Source organism: Salvelinus namaycush, chromosome 3 (assembly GCF_016432855.1).
Source record: "Salvelinus namaycush isolate Seneca chromosome 3, SaNama_1.0, whole genome shotgun sequence".
Lineage (NCBI taxonomy): Eukaryota > Metazoa > Chordata > Actinopteri > Salmoniformes > Salmonidae > Salvelinus > Salvelinus namaycush.
Genome location: NC_052309.1, coordinates 1,913,105 through 1,934,470, shown reverse-complemented (window position 1 = coordinate 1,934,470; position 21,366 = coordinate 1,913,105). Strand labels below are relative to the sequence as shown.

The 21,366-nt window shown below is 44.5% G+C and overlaps 1 protein-coding gene across 1 annotated transcript in view; it reads right to left on the bottom strand.

Moving 5' to 3' along the window:
- The window catches only part of LOC120044172 (potassium/sodium hyperpolarization-activated cyclic nucleotide-gated channel 1), a 158,693-nt gene extending 137,955 nt beyond the window's left edge, over positions 1-20,738 (bottom strand). The window contains exons 1-2 of the mRNA XM_038988756.1: positions 20,374-20,738; positions 197-620 (exon numbers count right to left, since the gene is read on the bottom strand). Of these exons, the coding sequence (XP_038844684.1) occupies positions 197-620; positions 20,374-20,738 (789 nt within the window). The remainder of the gene's footprint in view (positions 1-196; positions 621-20,373) is intronic.
- Between the last annotated feature and the right edge of the window lie 628 nt (positions 20,739-21,366).

Below are 21,366 nucleotides of genomic sequence, written 5' to 3'. Positions count from 1 at the left end.
CGTGACCTTTTTCCTCCCTCATACACCCATGAACACATTAAGGTGAGTACACACACACAAGCACACACACACACACACACACACACACACACACACACACACACACACACACACACACACACACACACACACACACACACACACACACACACACACACACACACACACACACACACACACACACACATTTTTTTACCTCCTCCCACTGGTGTATGTATCTGATGAGTCGGGAAAGTCTCAGTAGCCTCAGAAGAGACAGAATCTTAGTAAACCTCACGATCCTCAGCGCCCTCGCCGTCTTGTACACCTCTGAGTCAAACCCCTTTTCCACTATTAGAAATATATAATCCACTGGTATGGACGAGAGGAAGTCGACCACAAACCAGCTCTTTAGGTAGTTCATCTTTATGACCTTGGGGTCCAGGATGATCTCGGAGCTCTCCTCGTTGACGATCCCCGTGCGGAAGTTCATGACCAGATCCACGAGGAAGATGGTGTCTGAAGCTACGTTGAATATTAGCCAGGTGGTGGTGGTCTGCTCTGAGAAGAAGGTTATTCCTACAGGAATGATGATCAGGTTCCCCATCATCATGACCAGCATTACCAAGTCCCAGTAGAACCTAGAAGAGAGAGAGAAAGGATTAACAAATCATATTACAACAAACAGAGGTGTCAAAAAAGAATGGCTGGAATGTGTGAATATATAGTATAGGTACATAGATGACTACTGTACCAGTAGAACCTAGAACAAACAGGAAACATACTGTACTGTACCAGTAGAACCTAGAACAAACAGGAAACATACTGTACCAGTAGAACCTAGAACAAACAGGAAACATACTGTACTGTACCAGTAGAACCTAGAACAAACAGGAAACATACTGTACTGTACCAGTAGAACCTAGAACAAACAGGACACATACTGTACTGTACCATTAGAACCTAGAACAAACAGGAAACATACTGTACCAGTAGAACCTAGAACAAACAGGAAACATACTGTACTGTACCAGTAGAACCTAGAACAAACAGGAAACATACTGTACCAGTAGAACCTAGAACAAACAGGAAACATAATGTACCAGTAGAACCTAGAAAAAACAGGAAACATACTGTACTGTACCAGTAGAACCTAGAACAAACAGGAAACATACTGTACCGTACCAGTAGAACCTAGAACAAATAGGAAACATAATGTACTGTACCAGTAGAACCTAGAACAAACAGGAAACATACTGTACTGTACCAGTAGAACCTAGAACAAACAGGAAACATACTGTACTGTACCAGTAGAACCTAGAACAAACAGGAAACATACTGTACCAGTAGAACCTAGAACAAACAGGAACCATACTGTACTGTACCAGTAGAACCTAGAACAAACAGGACACATACTGTACTGTACCAGTAGAACCTAGAACAAACAGGAAACATACTGTACCAGTAGAACCTAGAACAAACAGGAAACATACTGTACCAGTAGAACCTAGAACAAACAGGAAACATACTGTACTGTACCAGTAGAACCTAGAACAAACTGAAACCTAGGAGTAGTGTTGCCCCTTGCTCTGCAAGGGCCGCGGCTTTTGTGGAGCGATGGGTAACGTTGCTTCGTGGGTGTCAGTTGTTGATGTGTGCAGAGGGTCCCTGGGGCGCGCCCGAGGTCGGGGCGAGGGGACGGTTTAAAGTTATACTGTCACACTATCTGGACATGGTGCTATCTGGACATGGTGCTATCTGGACATGGTCATGCTATCTGGACATGGTGCTATCTAGACATGGTCCTATCTGGACATGGTGCTATCTGGACATGGTGCTATCTGGACATGGTCATGCTATCTGGACATGGTGAAACCTGGACATGGTGCTATCTAGACATGGTGCTATCTGGACATGGTGCTATCTGGACATGGTGCTATCTGGATATGGTTCTATCTGGACATGGTGCTATCTGGACATGGTGCTATCTGGACATGGTGCTATCTGGACATGGTGCTATCTGGACATGGTCATGCTATCGGGACATGGTGCTATCTGGACATGGTGCTATCTGGACATGGTCATGCTATCTGGACATGGTGCTATCTGGACATGGTGCTATCTGGACATGGTGCTATCTGGACATGGTCATGCTATCTGGACATGGTCATGCTATCTGGACATGGTGCTATCTGGACATGGTCATGTTATCTGGACATGGTCATGCTATCTGGACATGGTGCTATCTGGACATGGTGCTATCTGGACATGGTGCTATCTGGACATGGTGCTATCTGGACATGGTGCTATCTGGACATGGTTCTATCTGGACATGGTGTTATCTGGACATGGTGCTATCTGGACATGGTGCTATCTGGGCATGGTGCTATCTGGACATAGTCATGCTATCTGGACATGGTGCTTTCTGGACATGGTGCTTTCTGGACATGGTGCTATCTGGACATGGTGCTATCTGGACATGGTGCTATCGGGACATGGTGCTTTCTGGACATGGTGCTATCTGGACATGGTGCTTTCTGGACATGGTGCTATCTGGACATGGTGCTATCTGGACATGGTGCTATCTGGACATGGTGCTATCTGGACATGGTTCTATCTGGACATGGTGTTATCTGGACATGGTGCTATCTGGACATGGTGCTATCTGGGCATGGTGCTATCTGGACATAGTCATGCTATCTGGACATGGTGCTTTCTGGACATGGTGCTTTCTGGACATGGTGCTATCTGGACATGGTGCTATCTGGACATGGTGCTATCTGGACATGGTGCTATCGGGACATGGTGCTTTCTGGACATGGTGCTATCTGGACATGGTGCTTTCTGGACATGGTGCTATCTGGACATGGTGCTATCTGGACATGGAGCTTTCTGGACATGGTGCTATCTGGACATGGTGCTATCTGGACATGGTGCTATCTGGACATGGTGCTATCGGGACATGGTGCTTTCTGGACATGGTGCTATCTGGACATGGTGCTTTCTGGACATGGTGCTATCTGGACATGGTGCTATCTGGACATGGTGCTTTCTGGACATGGTGCTATCTGGACATGGTGCTTTCTGGACATGGTGCTATCGGGACATGGTGCTATCTGGACATGGTGCTTTCTGGACATGGTGCTATCTGGACATGGTGCTTTCTGGACATGGTGCTATCGGGACATGGTGCTGTCTGTGCTGGAGGGCTAAACCCAGACATCATCCATAGACAGAGGCTGGAGGGATAAACCCACACATCATCCATAAACAGAGGCTGGAGGGATAAACCCACACATCATCCATAGACAGAGGCTGGAGGGATAAACCCACACATCATCCATAAACAGAGGCTGGAGGGATAAACCCACACATCATCCATAGACAGAGGCTGGAGGGATAAACCCACACATCATCCATAGACAGAGGCTGGAGGGATAAACCCAGACATCATCCATAGACAGAGGCTGGAGGGATAAACCCACACATCATCCATAGACAGAGGCTGGAGGGATAAACCCAGACATCATCCATAAACAGAGGCTGGAGGGATAAACCCACACATCATCCATAGACAGAGGCTGGAGGGATAAACCCACACATCATCCATAGACAGAGGCTGGAGGGATAAACCCAGACATCATCCATAGACAGAAGCTGGAGGGATAAACCCACACATCATCCATAGACAGAGGCTGGAGGGATAAACCCAGACATCATCCATAGACAGAAGCTGGAGGGATAAACCCACACATCATCCATAGACAGAGGCTGGAGGGATAAACCCACACATCATCCATAGACAGAAGCTGGAGGGATAAACCCAGACATCATCCATAGACAGAGGCTGGAGGGATAAACCCACACATCATCCATAGACAGAGGCTGGAGGGATAAACCCAGACATCATCCATAGACAGAGGCTGGAGGGATAAACCCACACATCATCCATAGACAGAAGCTGGAGGGATAAACCCACACATCATCCATAGACAGAGGCTGGAGGGATAAACCCAGACATCATCCATAGACAGAAGCTGGAGGGATAAACCCACACATCATCCATAGACAGAGGCTGGAGGGATAAACCCAGACATCATCCATAGACAGAAGCTGGAGGGATAAACCCACACATCACCCATAGACAGAGGCTGGAGGGATAAAACCCATACATCATCCATAAACAGAGGCTGGAGGGATAAACCCACACATCATCCATAGACAGAGGCTGGAGGGATAAACCCAGACATCATCCATAGACAGAAGCTGGAGGGATAAACCCACACATCATCCATAGACAGAGGCTGGAGGGATAAACCCAGACATCATCCATAGACAGAAGCTGGAGGGATAAACCCACACATCATCCATAGACAGAGGCTGGAGGGATAAACCCACACATCATCCATAGACAGAGGCTGGAGGGATAAACCCACACATCATCCATAGACAGAGGCTGGAGGGATAAACCCACACATCATCCATAGACAGAGGCTGGAGGGATAAACCCACACATCATCCATAAACAGAGGCTGAAGGGATAAACCCAGACATCATCCATAGACAGAGGCTGAAGGGATAAACCCAGACATCATCCATAGACAGAGGCTGGAGGGATAAACCCACACATCATCCATAGACAGAGTCTGGAGGGATAAACCCAGACATCATCCATAGACAGAAGCTGGAGGGATAAACCCAGACATCATCCATAGACAGAGGCTGGAGGGATAAACCCACACATCATCCATAGACCGAGGCTGGAGGGATAAACCCAGACATCATCCATAGACAGAGGCTGTAGGGATAAACCCAGACATCATCCATAGACAGAAGCTGGAGGGATAAACCCAGACATCATCCATAGACAGAGGCTGGAGGGATAAACCCACACATCATCCATAGACAGAGGCTGGAGGGATAAACCCACACATCATCCATAGACAGAAGGTGGAGGGATAAACCCAGACATCATCCATAGACAGAGGCTGGAGGGATAAACCCAGACATCATCCATAGACAGAGGCTGGAGGGATAAACCCAGACATCATCCATAGACAGAAGCTGGAGGGATAAACCCAGACATCATCCATAGACAGAGGCTGGAGGGATAAACCCACACATCATCCATAGACAGAGGCTGGAGGGATAAACCCAGACATCATCCATAGACAGAAGCTGGAGGGATAAACCCACACATCATCCATAGACAGAGGCTGGAGGGATAAACCCAGACATCATCCATAGACAGAAGCTGGAGGGATAAACCCACACATCATCCATAGACAGAGGCTGGAGGGATAAACCCAGACATCATCCATAGACAGAAGCTGGAGGGATAAACCCACACATCATCCATAAACAGAGGCTGGGTAGAGGACAATCTGACTCTACTAACATTACAGCACAGGAGGTTGGTGGCAACTTAATTGGGGATGATGGGCTCGTGGTAATGGCTGGAGCAGAACAAGTGGAATGGTATCAAACAGAGTGAAGCTTGGAAGGTACTATCCAAACTTTGTCCAATAAGAAATGTTTCATTTTTGTTTTCTTTGCTAAAAACGTTTTGCTTACCCGGTGCCCTACTGAACAGTGTTCCCTACTGAACCGTGTTCCCTACTGAACACTGTGCCCTACTGAACACTGTGCCGTACTGATTACTGTACCATACTGAATGCAAACCTCCTCCTGATTCTAGTCTGTGTTGATGTGTCTGTCTGTCTTCCGATCAGAGAAGCCACAAATGATCCATGATGGGGCGCCCAGCCGGCCGGGCCGAGTGAGTCTGATCGTCAAACATTCACAAAATGTCCTGCTGGCCTAGGCCTAATGATAAGGCCGTTCCATCTCATCCATGGCACTAAAATAGATGCTTTCCAGAATCCTATCTCGTGCTAAAAACTGTCCGGTGACGCCCGTCGATGTCGATGCTCGGCTGGACTGGGGTTGCGTCCCAAATGGCACCCTATTCCCTATGTCATACACTACTTTCAACCAGAGTCCTATTAGCCCTCGTTGAAAGTAGTCCACTATATAAGGAACGAGGTTCCATTCGGAACGCAACCGACTGATTTGGAGATGCACTCTGCGGGCTGTAATGGATCTGTTTAAATAAAGCAAGCAGCAGACAGTGGTTGAGTCCTTGCTTTATAAATATCTGAAGATCATGTGTCAGGTAATTGTCTGCACTTCAGCTAAACGGTCATTTCGCTGGGTTAATAATAGACAGATTGGGATATTTATAAAACCAGACAAGGCATCTCTGATCTCTTCTATGACTGGCAGTCAGGGTGGAATATTCTCACGTTGAGCTTGTTTGAAGCACAATGGCACAAATGTGTAGAATGAGCCTGTCTGGCTGATTTCTAAATGTAAATTAAGACAGGCCAAATCACTTGGCAAATGTGACTGGTAAAAACCCTTGTGAGCACAAAATATGACATTTTGAGTGCCAGAAGTATTTAACGTGTTACATTACCAGTAAATATCGCCAATTCATCTCATTTATTTTGTCTCTGAGAGAGGTCATCTAGTCAGATTATCATTTTTATCTAATGCAACTCTTTATCACATTTACGTATACATTGGAGTCATGTTTTGTTTGCACTTGTCTGTTGGCTGATCTGCCAACCAGAAGAGCATTCAGCAAGGAACAACGCTGTGGAAGGTTCAGATAGAAATATGTTAGGTAGAACAAACATGCCTCTCTCTGACATGTAGAATAAGGACTCATGCCAGCCCTATTCAATACATTTCTTCCTGCAACGTTCCACAATATTTGCCTACTACTGAACATGACACGGACCTCAACAGAGAGATCACATGGTCAAGAATTAGAATGCAGAATTACTACCTGTAGTCCATCACAAGGTCAAGGTCATTGTTTATGTACTCAACTGATAAACAAACAAACGGGGGCCATTTTAAATTTGACAACTATTTTCTCCCATTAGCCAGTGTGTTCCGCTGTTGCACCAAACAGAATGTAGATCTTGTAGTTATTCCAGAATGGTATTGTTCTACATTCAATCCAATGACTAAGCAGCGACTGATGGAATTGTTCTGTGATGTACTGTAGCTACTTTATGTGTAAAAACACAGAGACAAGCACTGCTAATTGGGAAGCACCAGAGGGCATGAATTTGGTCAAAAGTAAGACACTAGCTGTGTCTGAAAAGGCACCCCGTTCACTATATAGCACACTGCTTTTGAACAGGGCCCATAGTGCTTTGCTCAAAGGTAGTGCACTATGTAGCACACTGCTTTTGAACAGGGCCTATAGGGTTCTGCTCAAAGGTAGTGCACTATATAGCACACTGGGTTTGAACAGGGCCCATAGTGCTTTGCTCAAAGGTAGTGCACTATGTAGCACACTGCTTTTGAACAGGGCCTATAGGGCTCTGCTCAAAGGTCGTGCACTATATAGCACACTGGTTTTGAACAGGGCCTATAGTGCTTTGCTCAAAGGTCGTGCACTATATAGCACACTGGTTTTGAACAGGGCCCATAGTGCTTTGCTCAAAGGTCGTGCACTATAAAGCACACTGGTTGTGAACAGGGCCTATAGGGCTCTGCTCAAAGGTAGTGCACTATATAGGAAATAGGTGGGGTGCCATTTTGGACTGATCCATGGACTTGGGGAAATGTGAGACACTCTTTTGTTTACATCTTCCTTCGTTAGGCTACGTTAGGACACCTGTCTGATGTGGGTAAAAATAGAAGCTAGACCCAGCCACATAAATAATAAATAACGCGCCAAACAGTTACACACCTCTAAAAATAGAAGGTTTGCTTTAGTGTTGTTGTTGGAATCTGAAGATGTCCGGGTTTGATAACACAATTCTGCTGTGACATATTAGAATTTAACATTTTATTTTTTATCAAAATATTGTGATGACAGCCTATTTCAAATGACCTTCACTCAAGGTACAACAGTGCTGTTGGTGAGGCTGTTGAGACTTACAGTAGTCAATGATGATATTACTTGCTACAAAGTAATAATCTCCTTCATTCGATCAATGCAACAAAAGATATTCAATTATCTTTTGTTAAAAAAACGTAAATTAGAGTGAGAGTAGTGGTATTTTCATCAGGGTCAAATTATACAGGAAGAATTATACAGCAATGTCATGTTATCTGGACATGGTGCTATCTGGACATGGTGCTATCTGGACATGGTGCTATCTGGACATGGTGCTATCTGGACATGGTGCTATCTGGACATGGTGCTATCTGGACATGGTCATGTTATCCTGGGACATGGTGTTTATCTGGACATAGTTGTTATCTGGACCATGGTCATGCTATCTGACATTGCTATCTGGACATGGTTGACTATCGACATGGTGCTATCTGGACATGGGTACTGGACTGTGTTATATCTTGGACATGGTCATGCTATCTGGACATGGTGCTATCTGGACATGTCATGTTATCTGGACATGGTGTATCTGGACATGGTGTCTATCTGACATGGTGCTATCTGGACATGGATGCTACTCTGACATGGTGTTCTATCGGGTACATGGTGCTATCTGGACATGGTGCTATCTGGACATGATGCTATCGCATGGTCTGTGTGCTATCTGACTGGTGATGATCTGGACAATGGGTTATCTGGACAGGGTGTTATCTGGACATGGTGCTATCTGGACATGGTGTCTATCTGGACAGGGTCATCTGTTCTGGACATGGTGCTATCTGGACATTTTCTATCTGGACATGGTGTAACATCTGGACTGGTGCTATCTGGAATGTGTTATCTGGACATGTATGCTGGACATGGTGCTATCTGGACATGGTGCTATCTTGACATGGATGGCTATCTGGACATGGTGCTTATCTGGACATGGTGCTATCTGGACATGTGCTATCTGGACATGGTGCTTCTGGACATGGTGCTATCTGGAATCATGGATGGCTATCTGACATGGTGCTATCTGACATGGTGCTATCTGGCATGGGTGCTATCTGGACATGGTCATGCTATCTGGACATGGGTGCTATCTGGACATGGTGCTATTCTGGACATTGTGCTATCCATCCTGGACATGGTGCTATCTGACATGGTTCTATCTGGACCATGGTGTATCTGGCATGGTGTTTAGCTGGACATGATGCTATCTGGACATGGTGTTATCTGGACATGGTGTTATCTGGACATGGTGCTATCGGGACATGGTGTTATCTGGACATGGTGTTATCTGGACATGGTCATGCTATCTGGACATGGTGCTATCTGGACATGGTCATGCTATCTGGACATGGTCATGCTATCTGGAAATGGTGCTATCTGGACATGGTGCTATCTGGACATGGTGTTATCTGGACATGGTCATGCTGTCTGGACTTGGTGTTATCTGGACATGGTGCTATCTGGACATGGTCATGCTATCTGGACATGGTGTTATCTGGACATGGTGTTATCTGGACATGGTCATGCTATCTGGACATGGTGCTATCTGGACATGGTCATGCTATCTGGACATGGTGCTATCTGGACATGGTGTTATCTGGACATGGTCATGCTATCTGGACATGGTGCTATCTGGACATGGTGCTATCTGGACATGGTGTTATCTGGACATGGTCATGCTGTCTGGACTTGGTGTTATCTGGACATGGTGCTATCGGGACATGGTGTTATCTGGACATGGTGTTATCTGGACATGGTCATGCTATCTGGACATGGTGCGTGATCTGGACATGTTCATGCTACCTCTGGACGATGAGGTGCTCCATTCTCGGACATGGGTCATTGGTGTTACTCTGGATCATGATATGCTGGACAGGTGCTATCTGGACATGGTGCCTATCTGGACAGGGTTCATCTGGACATGGGTCATGATCTGGACATGGTCATGCCTATCTGGACATGGTGCTTATCTGGAACATGGTGCTATCCTGGACATGGTGCGATCTGGACATGGATGCTATCCTGGTACAGATGCTATCTGGACATGATGCTATCTGGACATGGTGCTATCTGGACATGGTGCTATCTGGACATGGTGTTATCTGGACATGGTCATGCTATCTGGACATGGTGCTATCTGGACATGGTGCTATCTGGACATGGTGCTATCTGGACATGGTGCTATCTGGACATGGTGCTATCTGGACATGGTGCTATCTAGACATGGTCATGCTATCTGGACATGGTGCTATCTGGACATGGTGCTATCTGGACATGGTGCTATCTGGACATGGTCATGCTGTCTGGACTTGGTGTTATCTGGACATGGTGCTATCGGGACATGGTGCTATCTGGACATGGTCATGTTATCTGGACATGGTGTTATCTGGACATGGTGTTATCTGGACATGGTCATGCTATCTGGACATGATGCTATCTGGACATGGTGCTATCTGGACATGGTGCTATCTGGACATGATGCTATCTGGACATGGTGTTATCTGGACATGGTCATGCTATCTGGACATGGTGCTATCTGGACATGGTCATGTTATCTGGACATGGTGTTATCTGGACATGGTGTTATCTGGACATGGTGCTATCTGGACATGATGCTATCTGGACATGGTGCTATCTGGACATGGTGCTATCTGGACATGGTGCTATCTGGACATGATGCTATCTGGACATGGTGCTATCTAGACATGGTGCTATCTGGACATGGTGTTATCTGGACATGGTGTTATCTAGACATGGTGCTATCTGGACATGGTGTTATCTGGACATGGTCATGCTATCTGGACATGATGCTATCTGGACATGGTGCTATCTGGACATGGTGCTATCTGGACATGGTGCTATCTGGACATGGTGTTATCTGGACATGGTCATGTTATCTGGACATGGTGCTATCTGGACATGGTGCTATCTGGACATGATGCTATCTGGACATGGTGCTATCTGGACATGGTGCTATCTGGACATGATGCTATCTGGACATGGTGCTATCTGGACATGGTGCTATCTGGACATGATGCTATCTGGACATGGTGCTATCTGGACATGGTGCTATCTGGACATGGTGCTATCTGGACATGGTCATGCTATTGGACTGGTGCTATCTGGACATGGTGCTATCTGGACATGGTGCTATCTGGACATGGTGCTATCTGGACATGGTGCTATCTGGACATGGTGCTATCTGGACATGGTGCTATCTGGACATGGTGTTATCTGGACATGATGCTATCTGGACATGGTCATGCTATCTGGACATGGTGCTATCTGGACATGGTGCTATCTGGACATGGTGCTATCTGGACATAGTCATGCTATCTGGACATGGTGCTATCTGGACATGGTGCTATCTGGACATGGTCATGCTATCTGGACATGGTGCTATCTGGATATGGTGTTATCTGGACATGGTGCTATCTGGACATGATGCTATCTGGACATGGTGTTATCTGGACATGGTGCTATCTGGACATGGTGCTATCTGGACATGGTGTTATCTGGACATGATGCTATCTGGACATGGTGCTATCTGGACATGATGCTATCTAGACATGGTGCTATCTGGACATGGTGTTATCTGGACATGGTCATGTTATCTGGACATGGTGCTATCTGGACATGGTGCTATCTGGACATGATGCTATCTGGACATGGTGCTATCTGGACATGGTGCTATCTGGACATGATGCTATCTGGACATGGTGCTATGTGGACATGGTGCTATCTGGACATGATGCTATCTGGACATGGTGTTATCTGGACATGGTGTTATCTGGACATGGTGCTATCTGGACATGGTGCTATCTGGACATGGTGCTATCTGGACATGGTCATGCTATCTGGACATGGTGCTATCTGGACATGGTGCTATCTGGACATGGTGCTATCTGGACATGGTGCTATCTGGACATGGTGCTATCTGGACATGGTGCTATCTAGACATGGTCATGCTATCTGGACATGGTGCTATCTGGACATGGTGCTATCTGGACATGGTGCTATCTGGACATGGTCATGCTGTCTGGACTTGGTGTTATCTGGACATGGTGCTATCGGGACATGGTGCTATCTGGACATGGTCATGTTATCTGGACATGGTGTTATCTGGACATGGTGTTATCTGGACATGGTCATGCTATCTGGACATGATGCTATCTGGACATGGTGCTATCTGGACATGGTGCTATCTGGACATGATGCTATCTGGACATGGTGTTATCTGGACATGGTCATGCTATCTGGACATGGTGCTATCTGGACATGGTCATGTTATCTGGACATGGTGTTATCTGGACATGGTGTTATCTGGACATGGTGCTATCTGGACATGATGCTATCTGGACATGGTGCTATCTGGACATGGTGCTATCTGGACATGGTGCTATCTGGACATGATGCTATCTGGACATGGTGCTATCTGGACATGATGCTATCTGGACATGATGCTATCTGGACATGGTGCTATCTAGACATGGTGCTATCTGGACATGGTGTTATCTGGACATGGTGCTATCTGGACATGGTGTTATCTGGACATGGTCATGCTATCTGGACATGATGCTATCTGGACATGGTGCTATCTGGACATGGTGCTATCTGGACATGGTGCTATCTGGACATGGTGTTATCTGGACATGGTCATGTTATCTGGACATGGTGCTATCTGGACATGGTGCTATCTGGACATGATGCTATCTGGACATGGTGCTATCTGGACATGGTGCTATCTGGACATGATGCTATCTGGACATGGTGCTATCTGGACATGGTGCTATCTGGACATGATGCTATCTGGACATGGTGCTATCTGGACATGGTGCTATCTGGACATGGTGCTATCTGGACATGGTCATGCTATCTGGACATGGTGCTATCTGGACATGGTGCTATCTGGACATGGTGCTATCTGGACATGGTGCTATCTGGACATGGTGCTATCTGGACATGGTGTTATCTGGACATGATGCTATCGGGACATGGTCATGCTATCTGGACATGGTGCTATCTGGACATGGTGCTATCTGGACATGGTGCTATCTGGACATAGTCATGCTATCTGGACATGGTGCTATCTGGACATGGTGCTATCTGGACATGGTCATGCTATCTGGACATGGTGCTATCTGGATATGGTGTTATCTGGACATGGTGCTATCTGGACATGATGCTATCTGGACATGGTGTTATCTGGACATGGTGCTATCTGGACATGGTGCTATCTGGACATGGTGTTATCTGGACATGATGCTATCTGGACATGGTGCTATCTGGACATGATGCTATCTAGACATGGTGCTATCTGGACATGGTGTTATCTGGACATGGTCATGTTATCTGGACATGGTGCTATCTGGACATGGTGCTATCTGGACATGATGCTATCTGGACATGGTGCTATCTGGACATGGTGCTATCTGGACATGGTGTTATCTGGACATGGTGTTATCTGGACATGGTGCTATCTGGACATGGTGCTATCTGGACATGGTGCTATCTGGACATGGTCATGCTATCTGGACATGGTGCTATCTGGACATGGTGCTATCTGGACATGGTGCTATCTGGACATGGTGCTATCTGGACATGGTGCTATCTGGACATGGTGTTATCTGGACATGATGCTATCTGGACATGGTCATGCTATCTGGACATGGTGCTATCTGGACATGGTGCTATCTGGACATGGTGCTATCTGGACATGGTGCTATCTGGACATAGTCATGCTATCTGGACATGGTGTTATCTGGACATGGTGCTATCTGGACATGGTCATGCTATCTGGACATGGTGCTATCTGGATATGGTGTTATCTGGACATGGTGCTATCTGGACATAGTCATGCTATCTGGACATGGTGCTATCTGGACATGGTGCTATCTGGACATGGTGCTTTCTGGACATGGTGCTATCTGGACATGGTCATGTTATCTGGACATGGTGCTATCTGGACATGGTGCTATCTGGACATGGTGTTATCTGGACATGGTGCTATCTGGACATGGTGCTATCTGGACATAGTCATGCTATCTGGACATGGTGCTTTCTGGACATGGTGCTATCTGGACATGGTGCTATCTGGACATGGTGCTATCTGGACATGGTGTTATCTGGACATGGTGCTATCTGGACATGGTGCTATCTGGACATGGTGCTATCTGGACATGGTCATGCTATCTGGACATGGTGCTATCTGGACATGGTGCTATCTGGACATGGTGCTTTCTGGACATGGTCATGTTATCTGGACATGATGCTATCTGGACATGGTGCTATCTAGACATGGTGCTATCTGGACATGGTGCTATCTGGACATGGTGCTATCTAGACATGGTGCTATCTGGACATGGTGCTATCTGGACATGGTGCTATCTAGACATGGTGCTATCTAGACATGGTTCTATCTGGACATGGTCATGCTAAACGAAAGAAAGAAGACAGAAGCGTATTCTCCAACAGAACTAACGTTAGTCTACAACAGGCCAAGCATGAGACCCTTTCTGAAATCTATAAATAATTAATATTACTAACCAGCCATTAATCTTTAAGCAGCCTCAGTATTAAGAATGTGTTGGAGATTAAGTTCCAGATGCATTTTGAAGCTATACAAAGCAGTCGTGAACGGTGTTGTCTGTCATTCATGGGTGGACTGTTGTTGCTTTCATTTTCATTACAAAGTCACATTGTTGTTGTGGTCATGAAACATATTTGGAAACCATTGATAGACTGTTGTGGGGGCCTTTTTTCATTATAAAGTCACAAAATAAACTGGGTTTTATGTCTCCAAAAACGGTACAACTGAAAGCCTGCAACAACAAAAACAAGGCACTCCTTTTGTGTTGTGAACCATAAAAACCTATTGGAAACCCAACTACAGTAGGACAGGTGACAGGTGACAGGTAACCTAGTGGTTAGAGCGTTGGGCCAAATAACCAAAAGGTTGAATCCCCGAGCCGACAAGGTGAAAAGAATCTGTCGATGTGCCCTTGAGCAAGGCGCTTAACCCTAATTGCTCCTGTAAGTCGCTCTGGATAAGAGTGTCAGCTAAATGACTAACATGTACTAGAGAGGGGCTCCATCCGATTACATGTCTAAATGATGCAGCAGCCAGACAGTACATCAGTCTAATTCTGGGAACACAGCAGAGAAATTGAATAACAACAAAGACAAAGTCCCTGAAATGATCTGATGAAAAAAAAAAGAAGGGGTTTATTTTTCAAGCGGATACAGACAGGAGGATTTGAGCCAAACAAAAAGAGCACCCTTGCCATCCTGCCATCCAGGACCTATATAATAGGCGGCGTCAGAGGAAAGCCCAAAAAATTGTCAGAGACTCCAGTCACCCAAGTCATAGACTGTTTTCTCTGCTACCGCACGGCAAGCGGTACCGGAGCGCCAAGTCTAGGACCAAAAGGCTCCTTAACAGCTTCTACCCCCAAGCCATAAGACTGCTGAACAATTAATCAAATGGCCACCGGACTATTTACCTTGACCCCCCCCCCCCCCCCCCCCCCCCCATTTGTCTTGTCCACTGCTGGTACTCACTGTTTATTATCTATGCATAGTCACTTCACTCCTACCTACATGTACAAATGACCTCTAACCTGTTCCCCAGCACACTGACTCTGTACCAGTACCCCCTGTATATAGCCTCGTTATTGTTATTTTATTGTGTTACTTTTTATACTTTTTTACTTTAGTCTACTTGGTAAATATTTTCTTCTTCTTGAACTGCACTGTTGGTTAAGGGCTTGTAAGTAAGCATTTCACGGTAAAGTCTGCACATGTTGTATTCGGCGCATGTGACTAATAAAGTTGGATTTGATTTAATTTGATATCCAACACATCTGGTGTACATGACAATAAAACATATTTTGCTTTTGTTTTAAAAGAATAGCAGCTTAGCCAAGTATAGGATAGAAGTGTAGCCAAGTATAGGATAGAAGTGTAGCCAGGTATAGAATAGCAGTGTAGCCAGGTATAGAATAGCAGTGTAGCCAGGTATAGAATAGAAGTGTAGCCAGGTATAGAATAGAAGTGTAGCCAGGTATAGAATAGAAGTGTAGCCAGGTATAGGATAGAAGTGTAGCCAGGTGTAGAATAGAGGTGTAGCCAGGTGTAGAATAGAAGTGTAGCCAGGTGTAGAATAGAAGTGTAGCCAGGTGTAGAATAGAAGTGTAGCCAGGTATAGGATAGAAGTGTAGCCAGGTGTAGAATAGAGGTGTAGCCAGGTGTAGAATAGAAGTGTAGCCAGGTGTAGAATAGAAGTGTAGCCAGGTGTAGAATAGAAGTGTAGCCAGGTGTAGAATAGAAGTGTAGCCAGGTATAGGATAGAAGTGTAGCCAGGTGTAGAATAGAGGTGTAGCCAGGTATAGAATAGAAGTGTAGCCAGGTGTAGAATAGAAGTGTAGCCAGGTATAGAATAGATGTGTAGCCAGGTGTAGAATAGAAGTGTAGCCAGGTGTAGAATAGAAGTGTAGCCAGGTATAGGATAGATGTGTAGCCAGGTATAGAATAGAATTGTAGCCAGGTATAGAATAGAAGTGTAGCCAGGTGTAGAATAGAAGTGTAGCCAGGTGTAGAATAGAAGTGTAGCCAGGTATAGGATAGATGTGTAGCCAGGTGTAGAATAGAAGTGTAGCCAGGTATAGGATAGAAGTGTAGCCAGGTATAGAATAGAAGTGTAGCCAGGTATAAAATAGAAGTGTAGCCAGGTATAGAATAGAAGTGTAGCCAGGTATAGAATAGAAGTGTAGCCAGGTATAGGATAGAAGTGTAGCCAGGTATAGAATAGAAGTGTAGCCAGGTATAGGATAGAAGTGTAGCCAGGTGTAGAATAGAAGTGTAGCCAGGTATAGGATAGAAGTGTAGCCAGGTATAGAATAGAAGTGTAGCCAGGTATAGAATAGAAGTGTAGCCAGGTATAGAATAGAAGTGTAGCCAGGTGTAGAATAGATGTGTAGCCAGGTATAGAATAGCAGTGTAGCCAGGTATAGAATAGCAGCGTAGCCAGGTATAGAATAGCAGTGTAGCAAGGTATAGAATATCCATACAATTCTGAATTGGAGCCAAGAATACAGAGTAGACTTACAGCATTGGTGTAGAATAGCCACTCAATTATATAAACCAGGGCCAAGAAGGAAGAGCTCTGCTCTGGCATTGTTTATGGCCTTCTCTCTTTACATTGACAAGATAACACATCACTGTGATGTAGAGCCCAGTGGAAGGTGTCATGAATGAGGCAAGGCTATAGAGCAAACTGCTGAACCCCTGTCATGTGACAAGGGAGGTGACCATTTGAGGACGTTGTAAAAGGGAGTCAAGGTTTCCATTCAATCATCTTGGTATAAAACAAGGCATTTGAATTCTCTTTAGTCGAGTGCGAGCAAAGATTCCAATAAATTGTAGCCAATAAATTGTAGCTAGTTAAAAAAATTGCACTCGTGTTATAACTTTACAGGCTTGAATCTCTCAAATGATCTCTATTAATGAGACAGTTATCTAATTATTATTCGTTAATAAGCAGTCATGTGATTGGTGCAAAATATGCCCGGTGTGTCTGCTATTCCAGAACAGGTTGATCATGTTACATAATTGTTGTGGGGCCTGCTGTAGCCTAAAGTAAGCTCATTGACTGATATGTAGTATTTCTAATCCTGGCTAACCTTCTTTCTACAATCTAATGACACACCGTTCTGGAATATGACCGACCACTGTGACCCCGCCCTATTTGCAACGCAAGGAATGTGTTTATCCTACCATTCAAACGACAATAACATGTGAGTTTTTATTTTGGTGACAGCCAATATTTATATGAGAAGATAAGGGGTGTCCTGAAGCTAAAGATACAAAATATCTCATAATCAGGATTGAAAGTAGCCTAAACTGGTTTGGATCCGGTATGGAGTATACCAGCAAAATAAATAGTTGGGATACGCCATACCGGTTAAACATGCGCCTATCACAATAATTAAAACATAGATTCCAAGAAATGTGTAGGCTATTACACTATTTATCATTACCGCATGTCTGTCACATGAAAAATATGTGAATAGACTTGAAAACTTGTGGAATGTTAATTTTGTCTCGGGAACAGAATTGGAGAAATACGAATAATTTCTTTCAGCATCTTGAGAGAATGCGGAAACGCGCTTAGGGACCATATTATTATATCATTTCTTTCAGCAACATAAAAACGGGCTATATTTAGTTTTCAACCACATAAACTATTCATCCAAGACGAACTGAAATATTACCAGAAACATGTTGGATCATTTTCATAAGTTTTCGTTTCCTTAAAACGGGTCAAACTGATGTCATTTGGAAATGTTGCACGGAAAACCTCCGTGAGAGAAGCAGACATGAATCTATCAATTTATATATGACATTATTCTGGTGAGCAAGGCGTAATTTTGTATTCTAGACAAACATCAAGTAATGACAGAAGAGAAGCTGCATGTATCTAATTATAGACAACTTGACTAACAAATACCCTACCAAACGTCGGTAATTATAAGCAGAAAAATATCTAGGCCAAATTAGGCTTAAAAACTATTTGACAAGTCTGTAATATTAGATCCATAGAGATCTGACTAAATTAATAGGGATTATATATGTAATTATATGATTAGGCCCATAAAATAAATATATTTTTAAAATGCTCGTACCGGGAAGAAATTTCATCTCCTTCACCCCTGCTCATAAACAGCATAATTTGTGTAGTAGTAAGATAGCAGAAGCTATTTCCAGTCTCATGTCAGCACCATGGACAGCGACGAGTTAGATTTAACCGAGTCACCATAACGTTCCAACACACTACTAGATTATTAGATTAGTATTAGGTTATTATTAATACTGTAGATTATTTGAGAAGGCGATGGGCTATGTCAGGTCCACACAGTGCAGAGTTGCATTTCATCACCATGGACAGCGACGAGTTAAACTCAGCCGATTCAACGTGAAGTCCCAGCTCGCTACTGACGGGAACAAAGGGGAGTCACCTCACCATCCATCCAACTCTAGCAGGGGACACGGATGGAAGGGAAGTCACAACCAACTATGCCGTGTTTGATTTGTGAATTTAAAACGTAGCCTATTGGATATGGGAACACTCGGATCTGACATTATAGCAGTGCATTTACATACACGTCAATGTTCAGGAAGTGTAGATATATATATATATATCTTGAAATGACACTGCAATGTTTAAACAACACACAATACAAAGCTGGGCTGTTACTGAACAAACGAGGCAGATTATGAAAGCTTCCATTTGGCCACTGGGTATCATTTTACCTTGTCAGGCGATGTGAAGATTCATTCATTCTCTCAAACAACATTCTACTGACTTACATTTACCAAAATAAGAATGATATTTTTTATTTGCAGCATTCAATCAGGCTCATTCTGTTATTCATGTCAATGCGCAGTATTAGGTCGGTTCTATGCAGTCCAAAAAAATGTCTGTGAGACAGTCAGTCAGTGTACGCGTGATGATCCATGCACAGCAATAGTTGCAAAGAAATAATACAAATATTTATGACGTAATGTCTACACAAGCCCATTAACCACTTATCTCAAACTTTATCCAATTTAAGTCGTTAAACAAATAAACCAATCAGCTTTATCATACGAGGGATCGTTGTAATGGGTTTATAGCTCCCTATAAACAAATAGGCAAATTCCATCATGTTTAATTCTGCGCAGTTCTCCTTGGATTTATGTTTGATGGACGTGTATCCCACGTCAGAGCATTTTGCATTCTATTTTCTGTACATTCTTCAGGGTTTTACAGACGGGCTCCGTTTAACTGTTCAAATGCCGGGTGTTTGAATTCATGCCTTCCCTTGTTATTCACTTGTTCATTTTGATGCGGATAACCAATGTTTAATTATCTCTCTCTCTCTCTCTCTCTCTCTATTCTCTGTGGTCGTTTCTCGATACAATTTTACCGCATATGTATTTTTCTATCCAGAGGCCATCCTCAATGATCCTCTTCGTTTCATCATTGCAGGCAGAGCTACAACGATATGTTTCCATCCTTGATGTTCCTACATTACTGTCATGTTAAACACAGGTAACGTCGCTTAGGCTATTATAGAACCGCATATGCCACAAGCAAGACTGCCTTATTGGTGTATTGTTGTGTGAACAATCAGCATTTGTGTATTTAACTCGTGACATTCACCATCCTTTTTCCAAGGACATTTCGTGGATTCATTTATTTCTGTCTTCCACATTAGAATAATGCAAACATTGCAATGGAAAATATGAATATGATCACAATTCGATAGGTAAAACAATCAATGCCTCTATAATTGCCTCAATACAGAAACAAGATTAGCCTCTGTTTTGGGCGATGCGTAACGCACACTGATGACAGAGTGGATGTGGTGTCTTGCGGACCTGGCTCTGTGGGTGACGGCATGGGTAAAAAGCTGAGAAGATGACTTTCCACTCCTTACCTAAAATCGCTATAGGGATGAATGATCCAGTATCCAGCCGTCTGCACCCTTTCTTGCTCTTTCTCAACGGCTTTCTGACTGCCGAACATTCGCAGGGAGAACTTATTGACGCCGGGCTGCATCATCGCTCCAAATTGCCGCTGCATAAAGCCATGTCGGTTACCGGACCCGTCTATATCGTCGAACCCGACCAAGGCTTCCTCCCGGTCCCCCTTGAAGCCCACCGAGTTTCCATGGTCCCCTCCTTTCATGTTCTGGCTCCCCATATTATTCTTCTGTATCGAGTCTTGCCTTTGAAATACATTATTCCCATCTGCTTTCTCCCCTTCTTTGTTGCTGGAGAACGAATTTGATTTATCTTCCATGATTTTCACTAAAACGTACTGTCTCCAGGCTCGGAGCACACAGGCTACGCGCAAAACTCAAGAGGACCCGCTGTAAAGCGCTCCCGTGTTTCATTTGATGTCCTTCAACTGCTCGGCTCCGCTGCCTCCTTTGCAAATGCTGCAAACTGAGACCGACTTCTAGTGAACCTGACAGATCAGGTTTCCTGTGTTACCGCCATCTACCGACCGGACTGTATTTATTGGTTCAAGCCCCTATCACGCTCGCGCAGCACTGCGGTTTAAGAGGCACATTGCTGGCTGCGGCTCGTGCACTTCATTTCCATAATGTGATTGATGATAGAGCTCCCCTTCCTCATCAGTTTAGTGAATAATATGACCCTTCAGCAGACGATGATATGAAGAAAAAATGAACCCCTCACTTAAATGACATATAATATATGAACATTTAATACTAGTTTTATTAACTCAATGCAGAATGCCTTGACAATCATTGTCTCAAAATGCATTTTGCTTTTCCCCAGACTGACATCTATGTGTAAGCATTTACCCTGGTATTATTACCCTGTGATTTATGCATTCAAATCAAATGCCTTCATTATATTCACAGCACACCAGAGAGCATGCATGCTGTGATCATACACCACTC